The following is a 12050-nucleotide window of genomic DNA, read 5'->3' on the forward strand; positions in this document are numbered from 1 at the left end:
GTGTATGTGTGTGTGTGTGTGTGTGTGTATGTGTATGTGTGTGTGTGTGTGTGTGTGTGTGTGTAAGTAAGGGGAAGTGAGAAACGAGTTTAAAAAGTCAGAACAACTCACCCACACACTGACAGGGTGGAAGATCGGCCAGTTTTTTGGAAGGTGTATTGAGCAAATTCTTCACTGGGGTGTCAAGGAAGCTCATGGGGGAATCCAGAAAGTTGTTGATGCTGTTTCTGGTTGGAGTGGACTCTGTGGAGTTCCCCAGAACCCCACCAGTCTCCGTGGACAAGACAGTGACAGGTCCTGACCTCTCCAACTTGTAGTAGCCCTGTTGACTTGGAGGGGGGGACTGGGGTGCCACAGAAAAGCTGTTGGCCAGCCCATGGTGCCCACCAGCGTGGTTGAGGAAAGCAGTTCTTGCTGGGCTGGCATTGGGATCAGCACCGTGCTGCAGCCCACCACAAGGCTGCGCTACCTGAGATAATAAGGGGACCTCTTCTGGTCCTGCATCAAAACCATTACATAGGTTGTGTTGGTGAGGTGTCCCATTGCAAAGCTGGCTTTCTTGACTGTAAGTGTGGCTCGTTCGTGCGAGAGTGCTGTAATTTTGAGCCTGCTGCCCTAAGAGACTTGCATTGTGGGTGCTACTGTGTTGGATGAGTTGTCTCCTTCCTTCTTGAGTCTCGGCCAAATACTTCTTCAGGTCAATCTGCGCCTGAGGCAGGAAAAGGTTCTTCTTGTGGTGATGTCCTGTTTTCCCACGCAGCAGGTTCTTCTGGCCTCTGCCCCTGTAGGGTGTCTCTCCATTCGACGTGCGTTTAGAGAGCGGGGTCCTGCGCTTGATTCCCTCTTGTAACCCATCGCTTTTCTTCTTCTGAGGCTTTGGAGGAGTTGCTTTTATTTTTTTAATGGAGGTCTTTTTCTGACTGGGGGGCTGCTGGGATTTGTAGTTGTATTTAATAGCTGAGACAGGCATTCCCTTTGGAGGGTTGTTCTCCGACGGCTGGTTGTGTCGTGACTGGATGATGAAGGCCAGGTCCGCCAGCTGAGCTGCCACCTCCTCCTCCTCTCGGTTCCTCCTCACCTTACTGGCAAACCTGTCCCTGTCCTCCTCAATCCGCTGCTGCGGATCCTTACTGAACCTTATGTGACTGGACTCTTTAAAGCTGCATTGTGACTTGATGACGTGAATACCGTAGCCCTGCTCTGTCCACCTGCGAGGCATTTTGTCCCTTTCTAAGTCTCCTGGAACAGACGGATTTGAGTCGGAGCTCAGCCTCCGGGAGCACTGGATGACGTTTCCTTGCTGGGCCACAGGAGGGCATATCACTGACGTCTGGTGTAGTGGTGAGCTGATGACCGACACTTTGTTGTAGTGAATAGCTGCTGTAGGTTTGGCTTCGTGAAGAACAGTACTGGAAGTTGGGAAATGGGAAGCAGAAGAAAGTGGATATTCAGCTTTGATGGAACCTGCAGTGCTTTGAGGTATAGCTGCCAGCTGAGTCAAGGCCTCGATCGCAACAGCCTGATCAAAACTGAGATTCCTCCTCTCTGCCAAAGACTGCACGCTTGGTAACAAGTCATTTGAAGGAGGTTCACTTTTGACAGGCAGGGGGATCCTTTGCAAGGCAACAGGAGTGCTTTTCTGACATAAATTATTCTTGAAATCACTTTTTTCTGTTTTCACAAAGTGCAAATCTGCCGGCTCGGTTTTAATGGAGCGAAGAATAGAAGAGCGTGATCCAAAGAGTTTCTCCTCCAGTCCCTTTCTCTCTGTGACGGACAGACAGACCACAGCTGCCAGCATGGATAGTGGATCATCGGCCACACCATCTCCAGTACTCAGTGGTGCAGAGGTCTGCTCAGTGATCAACAACCATGGCTCCTCCAGTTTTATCTTCTTTAGTGGAAGCGGCACGTCGTCCGGAAGTGTCTTGAGTTCGCCCGCGGGGCCGTCTTTAGGAATCGCAGTGATTATTGTCCTCTGCAGCTCCGTTGCCATTGTAGTCCGTTTACAGTTAGATTTCAGGACCGAGTGTGACCCACTGGTCGTGTTAGCACCGTTAGGTTTTGCGTGGTTCTCTTCAGAACCATTGTGAAACATCACAGAAGAGCATACATGTTGGTGAAGCGCAATGCTGTTGAAATCCACCCCAGACCCTCTTTTCATAAGTGCCGACTGTCTGCTGTGGTCTGAGACCAGGCTGTGGCTTAGTAACCGAGCGTTGGGGTGAGATTGTAAATGAGGTATGTGGTCTTCCTCCCCTTCATCCTCCTCCGCTGCCATGTCGGTGCCATCCATCTGTGCTTTGCCTTTGCCTTTGCCATTTACCAACCCGCTTTCTGGAGCCACCTGAAACATAGACAACAAGGTGAGTCAACGAGCTTGGCAGCATCCAACGATTCGGCTCTAGAGAGTCACGCGACACAACAGAGGCGAGAATCTGCTGCTGCCACTAGCAAGGCTGCAGAAAATATGATGGAAAATAATGAATCAGGTTCCTGATCGCGTTGGGAAAACAACACTCTGAACAGAGCTAATAAAAGCTCACCAGCTGACGTGAGCGGCTGGGCTTCCCTCCTGAGAAACTGACCTACGAGTAATCAAGAGCCACTGAGTAAATACTCATAACTAAAGGCTCACAAGGGATGCATGCAGCATGCATGAGCACGCTGTACTATTTTACGCACACATCATGTATTGTAGAGCATCATTGATTCAGACTGAGGAACAATCATCCAAAGGTTGAAAGTATCAGAGAATTGATTCGTCCAGAAAGTCCAGGTAAACACACACAGCTAACCCTGCAACAGAAAGGGTTGGGGTTTATTCATCCATCCTCTGTTCACTTCATTGGGGGTGGGGGGCTTTGGGTATGTCCTTTATGACCGTTTATCCAACAAAAAAAAGTCAACCTTGCTTTGAAAGAGTTTGCAAATCTACAGATCAAGAGAAACCAGCGGCAGTCCAGTATGAACCAGATTCTTGCAAACTAGTAGAATAAAAACAAACCTCGTGTTTCTCATTAGAGTTTTATCGTGTTATTTCCCCAGAAAGAGATGTGTTGCTTCCAAAACACAGTGATACATTTAGCTTAAATAAATCAAACAGGATCAGCTTTGTGCTTAAAGAATGAGCCCGGCGAAAGGTTCGATTCAAAGAGCCCCAGACATCCTGTTTAAAATAAAAACAGTATGTTTGATGGAAGCATGTGGTGCACAAGGGGCCGAGCCACGCGACGTCCCACATGCGATGACTTTGGGGCAAAAGCATGAGCGGCCGTCCTGGAGCAGGAATGTGCAGCGATGCTAAAGATGAGGCAGACGCTCAGAGATAAAAGCCCTCAATTAAAGCCAGAGAACCAAGGCGGCACTGAGATTTCAGAGGATTAGGATGGAGAAACCTTCGTCTGCAGGTGTTTAAAGGCGGGTATCTGTTACGACACGGGGGACGGTCTTTCTTACATTTCTTTATTAGTAAAAGGGATTAGTGTACAGTTTGTTTGACTTTGGGCTAAACAAGGTTTTGCATGATTAATTCCAGGTGGGGCTGATTCCTGATTCCCCCCGTGACTCATTAGACTCTTTACCTGCCCACAGGAGTGTCAGGATGGTGTTTCAACACAACATTACTATTTAAACAACACCCAGGGAGAAGAAGCAGAGGCAAAAAGCAGGAAACAGTAGCGTGTCACAGCGCTGCTTTTGAAGACGAAACAGAACTGGCTGCTTTCCAAGACTGCAGCAGACTCACACGTGTCAGTGTCTCCGAGAGTCTACACATTCGACTTTTGCATCCTCCTCAAGCTGGCATCGAAGTCGGCTGCTGGTTTTTACAGTGCTACGTTAAACTTTAGATAAGAGAAAACCAGAGATGAGATGTAAATGTTTTACCCACTGGGTCTCCGGAGGGACCTGGGGCTGCGATTAAGAGTGTGTGCCTCGGGATGTCACAAGTTACACCCCAAACACACCCGTCTGCTTTTCTTTCTTGTTCGTTTTTGAGCAAGTCGGTCAAAATAATGCAACCTGCAATACTTTAGGAAACAACAAAATGATGACTGAAGAGTAACTGAAGGTGATTGGTTCAAACACAAAAAAATGTTTAGTAACTCCACTTTTTGTTTCCGGTCTCAAGATAGTCATGTGTCCCCAACCCGGTTTCAGGACAGACTCAACAACTCACTCATACAGTACACGTAAACAGACTTACTACAGTACCACAATAGAGATAAACTGGTTTTTCTATTCATGTTGTGTACATGCAGCGTGTTGTGAGCTGTCCTGAGAAAAGGCATGCTTCCTTCCTGCAAGTGTTCTTTCATCTGTATTTTTAACACGTGAGAATTTCCTTCATTCATTCAATCAGCGTTTCCTGTCTGCACTCAGCTCAGCGTCACAAAGTCGAACACGCCGAAACAAAACTTTAAACGATGTGAAAAAAGGGAAAAAGCTGAACGTCAAAAAGTAATAAACCCTTCAGAGGACAGAGAAACGGCTAATTTTAAGTAAGAATGTTGCAGGTGAGAGAAACAGAGATTGATCTACACAGTAATACAGAATACTACAGGAGCTAAATGTGCAACTTAATCTGCAAAGAAGAGAGGAAACAGCAGAAAAGCTGTTTGTTCAGAACAATGCAGAGGAGGACCAAAAACAAGTACATTTAAGTGTATTTAACAGAAGAAATAAACCTTGTTGGTGCTGTGTTTGCTGTCAGATCCTTTAAATGCTTCTTGAAAAACCCCACTCACACAGAAGTCCTGTGTGATTTAGTGTTGCCATCACCAGCCTCCAAAATAAAGCACCCTAATCAACTAAATCCAAGGTAACAAAATCAAGAATAACTTCTATCACCGGTCCATCTGTAAGGAGTCAAAACGCTGCAGGGTGAGCGCTCCTTGCTGGCTTTTCTTCATCTGTCCTGAGAGGAAACCCCTCCACTTTGGTCAGGATATCCTTGAACGGCCCTGGTGGCCATTTTGCTTTGCCTTCCTCCAGACTCAAGAAAACGCTGGACTACAGAAACCGTTGGCAGGGCAAGTCCCCGGGTGCCATGTCTAAGGTGTCTGCGAGCTGCACTAACAAAGTGTTGCTACAGCAGCAGAGGCGGACACACACACACACACACACACACACACACACACACACACACACACACGCACGCACGCACGCACAGACGACCGGGATGCCTTTCGCAGATGCAGACAGAGCATCATCAGCCAATAGCATGAGGACCTTAGACGCTTGTAAATTATCTTCCATGCCTAGACTCTCCTAAACAAAGGATCCCCTATGTGGGCTTTTTACTCCAGCTCTGTGCACAGGGACAGGAGGAAAGCTGTGGAGCGGACGCTCTGCACGCTGGATCTGGATCACAGCAAAACACCATCAGCGCTGGGATATTAACCCCTACAAGTCTCGTCCTGCCCTTTCATTTCACTTATATGTCACAATTCAACAATTCCTTAATATTTTTCTCTTTAAGTGGTAGAAATAAATCTCCAAAGGTGCAACAAACATGAACAACCCTCCATCTCAGAAGCAGAAGCCAGCATCACATGACAACTACAGCATGTGCTTGTGTGATTGCTCATTGAGTTTTAAAGCACATGATCTTTGATAAGGAAGTGCTGCAGAGCATCACATCTCAAGGCTCGTGTTTCTTTAGTGACACACGTGTGGCGCTCCGTTTTTCTACAGAGTGTCATCTAGAAATAAATCTTCTATAACCCCTGCCTCTCCATCACGCACCTTTAGAGGCTTTTTGGGTCACTGAGGAAAAGCTGTTTAGGTTTAAAAAGCAACCAGGAAGATGTAAAGCCTTCAAACAAAGACACGAAAAAGCACTACGAAAGGGTAAAATAGTCTCTCCTTTCAAAGGCGACTACGTGGCCAAGAAGCTGGGGTCACATCAGGACAAGGGAACACAAAGTGCGGTGAGAGCCCGTGCTTGACGTTTAACACTCCAGTAACCAGCCTCTGTCTGTTTGAGGCATAAAATGAAACAAGGTCAATAAGCTACAGAATAAAAAATGACAAAAGAAGTGACGTAAGCACACTTTTATAAGTTATAGGAACATTTTGTCAAAGTTTGCATGATTTTAACATAGAAATATAAAGTGACAGACACTCCAGAGTGTTTTCTACTGAGGGTTTATTTCAGCAAGTCAGTTAGACGCTTTAACTTTATCACAGAGAAACTCCTGCATTGTGTGGCTTGGAGCAACCGTTGGAGCCAAGCCAGCCAATGACTCTAGTTATAAGAAGTCATTCATTCGTAGCTTCTTAAACATATCCTCTGTTAGGTGTCCCGATTATTACATTTGCATTTTAAAAAACGTGAGATTTTATTTATCTTTTTAACAAAAGAGCGAAGCGATTCGATGTGTGGACTGAACACTAAAGATTTACACGAGCACGGTGATCCAGAGCAGAGGTTTATCACAACAGAATAACTCCTGGTGACTCCAGATTGCGTAACGACAACCATCTCTCAGCTGAACACCGTTTCACGATAAAATCACCCGAGAACAACAGACACGTAAAAGTCAACACGCTCCAAGCAACACAAGAACATCTCACCCAGATGAATCAATGGCAACTTTACAGGCAGGAACACACACACACTACACCCACGTTACAGTGAGGTGTTTAAAAGGAAGGCTACTTCCTGTCAAAATTGGCAGAGACAGAAGTGTATCCGAAAACGGAAAGGGATGACATTCTTACGTGGTGTCACACATCAGAGATGCTTGAGCTGAAATAAAAAACCCAAACTGGTGGAACTCATTGCGACAGAAACAACTGAGCTTTGCTCTGAACGGGGACAAGACAAGCGGTCCAACGGGTTATGAACAGGTTACGCCGACCCAAGCAATAAGTCATGTTTGTGTAGAACACACACCTTCCAACTGATGCAGTGTCAGTTATCAATCACATGCTTTTGAAGTCTTAATGCGCACTTCTGTAGTCCTGAGATCAATCCTCTTCCTGCAGCAAACTCCACTCCACAATCCTGGATCGCTCTGCCGCTACCGACAATATTCCACTGCACTATTCATTTTTTTATTGAAGTGTCCCACGAGTTTCTTCTCTTAGGCAACCGGTCCGGCTCTCGTTATAAGCACGCAGACTGGACATTAATCACCGTGAGCTATGGCCGACATGTGCAGCGAGCGAGCTGAACAGAGCTGTTCTCCGACACAATCGTAAAGCGTCTCTGACACATGTGGAGGCTGACCCACTGGAGACCGGCCCAGGGATGGCGCTGTGCCAAACAGGAATGCAGCCAAAGGCTGTCATTAACGGAGACGCACATGTAAATTTGTCTCTCATTAGCGTGGAAAAGCTTCACGTTTGGAGTTTGAGGTGTTTACTTCTTGATGCTTTTTCACCAACATTTAGATATTTAAGAAAAATCAAGTGACTTAATTGTGTGTGTGTGTGTGTGTGTGTGTGTGTGTGTGTGTGTGTGTGTGTGTGTGTGTGTGTGTGTGTGTGTGTGTGTGTGTGTGTGTGTGTGTGTGTGATGAAGTGAGAGCTAATAACTCTTGGAAATGGTAAAACCTGTCTCTGTGCTTGGACCTGCCCCCATGCTGCTGCTCTTGTTTAAGCATGCACAAGCCCCTCACACACTCAAACACCTATCAGAGCAGGTCAAAGGCCAAGAGACCCACTCGCACAAACATTCAGAGACCAACTCGGAAGTCTCAAGCTAACAGCAACATTGTGAAAGTTACTCTTCCTCATAGTGAACGCTGAGACTGGACTTGGTGTTACCTGAGAGGAAGCTTTCTGAACACGCCAAAGGCTGATCACATGTCACCCCCTCCCCCCTGTTTTCTAAAGGAGCATCTGCACACTCAGGGCTTGTGACTAAATGACCTTCTGTTTACTCCATTGCACAGTCCCTACACACAAACAGAAATGCGTGTTTGCAGCTTTCACGCTTCCACAGTGAATTGCAAATACACAGTATGTTTTTAAGACAGAATGATTCGTAGGACATATACCACACCCTAAACCCTCTGACCTAATTTAGGAGCTGACGGAGGTTGGTCAGCATGCAGGGGCATTGGGTCAGAGGTCCTCTTTGCCTTTTTAGTTCATTTAGAAAAAAAAGAAGCACTTTAAGTGTGCAGACTGTTAAAGTTGGAAATAATTACTGCCTTACCCATTGCTGCCATACATCTAATTCCAACATTTTATAGCAATTAATGTTACATAAAAGCCCTTTTTACAAGACACTCCGTGCCGGCAAATCAGCATTATAATACCGCAATGGTGTGTCTTTTAAATGCACCATGCCAGCATAGAAATACACACATTTTGCAGCATTTGTTCTGCCTTGCTTGGTAGTAATATTGCAGTAATTTCCTTATAAACGGCGATGGCACCTTGGCGCAACAGATCAGTGTCATGATCATGTGGGGAGTTACTGCCAAGCTCCAGCTGGCAACTTAATTGAAAATGAAAGTTCATTTGGACCTATTAATCAGCTACAGTTCATTTGAACATCTTATTCTTAGTTTTCCAAATCCAGATTGCAAAACTGTAAAACCACTCTTGTTTGTAGTTTTATATCATCCACCAGGCCCTTACTCTGAGTTTTTGGATCAGATCTCAGATTTTTTATCTGATTTGGTGCTAAATACTGATAGGGTCATTATAGTGGGGGATTTTAACTTTCATGTGGACATTGAAAATGATTGCCTCAATGTAGCCTTTAGTAATATCTTAGACTCAATTGGTTTTACTCAAAGAATACATAGCTCCACCCACTCCTGCCATCATACATTAGAACTTGTGCTGACTTATGGCATAGAGTGTGAGGAAATAACAATCTTTCCACATAATCCAGTCATCTCGGACCACTTTCTGATAACCTTTGAGTTTTTTATAACTGAATTCTCCAGACATGAAAGTAAATTTCACTATAGTCGGTCTTTATCTGACAACGCTGTTGCATCTTTTAAATCAACTGTTCCATCTTTACTGTCCTCAGCATCTCAGAGGCATGTAGCAGAGGGCAATATTTTCAGTTCTAGCCCCTCACAAATTGATGCATTAGTTCATAATGTTACTTCCTCTTTAGATGATGTTGCCCCTTTAAAAAAGAAGGTAATTAGGGACAGGAAGTTGGCTCCCTGGTTTAACTCTCATCTACGAGCCTTAAAACAAAACTCTAGGAAATTGGAGAGAACATGGCGCTCTACGCACCATGAGGAGTCCTACTTATCCTGGAAAAAGTCTTGCGCTTTATAAAAATAAGCTTCGACAAACTAGAACTGTTTACTTCTCAGCGTTAATTGAGGAGAATAAGAATAATCCTAAATTTATATTCAGTACAGTTGCCAAACTTACACAGAATCATAGCTCTGAACCATCTATTCCCTTAGCCCTCAGCAGTAACGACTTTATGGGATTTTTCACAAGTAAAATAAATTCTATTAGAAACAAAATCTTTAGCATCCTCCCTAATGCAATTTCTTCTTCCTCAGTAAGTGAGGCAGCATCAGAGGTAACTGTAGAACCTCACCTGTGTTTGAACCGTTTTGATCCAGTTGAGCTTTCAGAGTTATCAAAAATATTAGCTTCATCTAAACCAGGGGTGTCAAACTCATTTTAGCTCTGGGGCCACATTGAGGAAAATGTAGTTCCAAGTGGGCCGGACCGGTAAATTAAAACCTGCTTCTCCCAGTCATTGAGGGCGCACCATCTGTAGCGAGGCTTACAGCGCGGGACCATTGCACTCCGACCCTGTCCAGCGCTCCAACGAGTGCGGTGAAAATATCAGCTGCTGTTGTTGCATCCATCATGGGCACCAGCTCAACAAACTCCTCTGCGACGGTCAACATGTCATCAACTCTGCGGATGAAAATCGCCAGTTGAGCAACATCTGTAATGTCCGTGCTTTCATTAATAGCAACTGAAAAAGCAATAAAGGACTTTACTTTTTCCTTCAATTGGCTGTCCAAATCCGCTGAAATATCAGAAATCCTGTCTGGAATTGTGTTTCTAGTCAGGCTGATATTTGCAAAAGCTTGGTGCTTTTCAGGGCACACAATCTCCGCTGCCTTCATCATGCACGTTTTTACAAATTCCCCCTCATTAAATGGTTTTGAAGCCACTGCAATTTCATTAGCAGTCAGGTGGCTAGCTTTCACTGCAGCATCACTGATATCTCGGCTGTGAGTAAACACAGACTGCTGTTTCTTCAGTCCGGCCAACAGTTCATTCACCTTCTCTCTTCTCCGCTGTCCTTCAAATTTCTCATATTTTTCGGAATGAAGACTCACATAATGGCGACGAAGATTCTATTCTTTCAGCACTGCAACATGCTGTAAACACACCAAACACACAGCCTTTCCGTTCACTTCCATGAAAAAATTAAGGGGATGTCCTATTTTCTTGGAACAACCTGCACTCTGTGTCCACTTTTCTCCTTTCTGACAGAGGCATCTTGGGCTGAAGCACAAAATGTAGACGCCGGATTAGATATCGGGGCCAAAACAAAGTAGCTCATCAGAACACCTGTTGCACTTGGTTGACGTACTTGCTCTGGCTGAGGATAAACGGCTTGCTTGCTTAACACAATGCCTATTACACCATCTAGTGAACGTATTGGGAACAGCAGGTTTTTTATTGAAAAATTAGTTTATTTTCACTCTACATTGTAAAGTATGAAAATAAAGTTTATACAACCATCTCGCGGGCCAGATTTAACCCATTTGCGGGCCGAATCCGGCCCGCGGGCCGTATGTTTGACACCCCTGATCTAAACCTTCCACTTGCATTTTAGATCCAATCCCAACCAAATTATTTAAAGATGCATTTCCTTTGGTTACTGCCCCCATTCTAGATATAATCAATCTATACTTAGTAAATGGATATGTACCACAGGATTTTAAGGTTGCTCAAACCTTCACTTAAGAAGCCTTCTCTGGATCCAGATGACGAAATGAATTATAGACCAATATCTAACCTTCCATTTTTATCCAAAGTCCTGGAGAAAATAGTGGCCATCCAAGTATGTGAGCATTTAAACACTAATGCTCTGTTTGAGGAGTTTCAGTCTGGTTTTAGAGAGTATCACAGCACTGAAACTGCGTTAGTGAGAGTTACAAATGATATTCTTATGGCCTCAGATAAGAATCTTGTGTCTGTTCTAGTCTTGTTAGATCTCAGTGCTGCCTTTGACACAGTAGATCACAATGTTCTTGTAGAAAGACTTGAACATAACGCTACATAGGGATCAAAGGAACAGCGGTAGGCTGGTTTAAATCCTACCTGTCTGATAGATTTCATTTTGTAAATGTACTTGACAAATCTTCATACTCCAGGGTTACTTGTGGAGTACCACAGGGTTCAGTGCTTGGACCAATTCTTTTTTACCAAATATATGCTCCCAATTGGTAAAATCATTAGACAGCATGGGATAAACTTTCACTATTATGCTGACGATACTCAGTTATATTTATCCATTAACCCTGATTAACCTAATCGGTCAGGTAGATTACAGGCTTGTCTTGAGGATATAAAACTTTGGATGACTCTAAACTTTTTGCTTTTAAATCAAGACAAGACGGAAGTTCTCATCTTTGGACCAGAAATCCAGAAAAGGAAATTGCTTAGTCAATCACCTGACCTGAATGGCATTACATTAATCTCAGAGAACAAAGTAAGGAACCTTGGTGTTATCTTTGACCGGGACATGTCATTCAAATCCCAAGTTAAACAGGTTTGTAGGATTTCCTTTTTCCACCTTCGGAATATTGCTGAAATTAGATGCATCCTTTACAGGAGTGATGCTGAAAAACTATTTCATGCATTTATTACATCAAGACTAGATTACTGTAATTCATTACTCTCAGGAAGTCCACAGAATGTAGTTAAAAGTCTTCAGCTTGTCCAAAATGCTGCAGCTAGAGTTCTGATGAGAATTACAAAGAGAGATCATATCTCTCCTGTCTTAGCTTCCCTACATTGGCTACCTGTTAAATTCAGAATAGATTTTAAGATCCTCCTTCTCACATATAAAGCTCTTAATAATC

At 44.2% G+C, this 12050-nt stretch overlaps 1 protein-coding gene across 2 annotated transcripts in view; it reads right to left on the bottom strand.

Annotated features, from left to right (window-relative positions):
• The window catches only part of tet1 (tet methylcytosine dioxygenase 1), a 35304-nt gene that overhangs the window by 7235 nt on the left and 16019 nt on the right, over positions 1–12050 (bottom strand). For both annotated transcript variants that reach the window (XM_015944372.3, XM_070541942.1), the window contains one exon: positions 112–2347. In XM_015944372.3, coding sequence (XP_015799858.3) covers positions 112–2347 — 2236 coding nt within the window. The remainder of the gene's footprint in view (positions 1–111; positions 2348–12050) is intronic.

The sequence above is a fragment of the Nothobranchius furzeri genome, chromosome 12 (genome assembly GCF_043380555.1).
Source record: "Nothobranchius furzeri strain GRZ-AD chromosome 12, NfurGRZ-RIMD1, whole genome shotgun sequence".
Classification (NCBI taxonomy): Eukaryota; Metazoa; Chordata; class Actinopteri; order Cyprinodontiformes; family Nothobranchiidae; genus Nothobranchius; species Nothobranchius furzeri.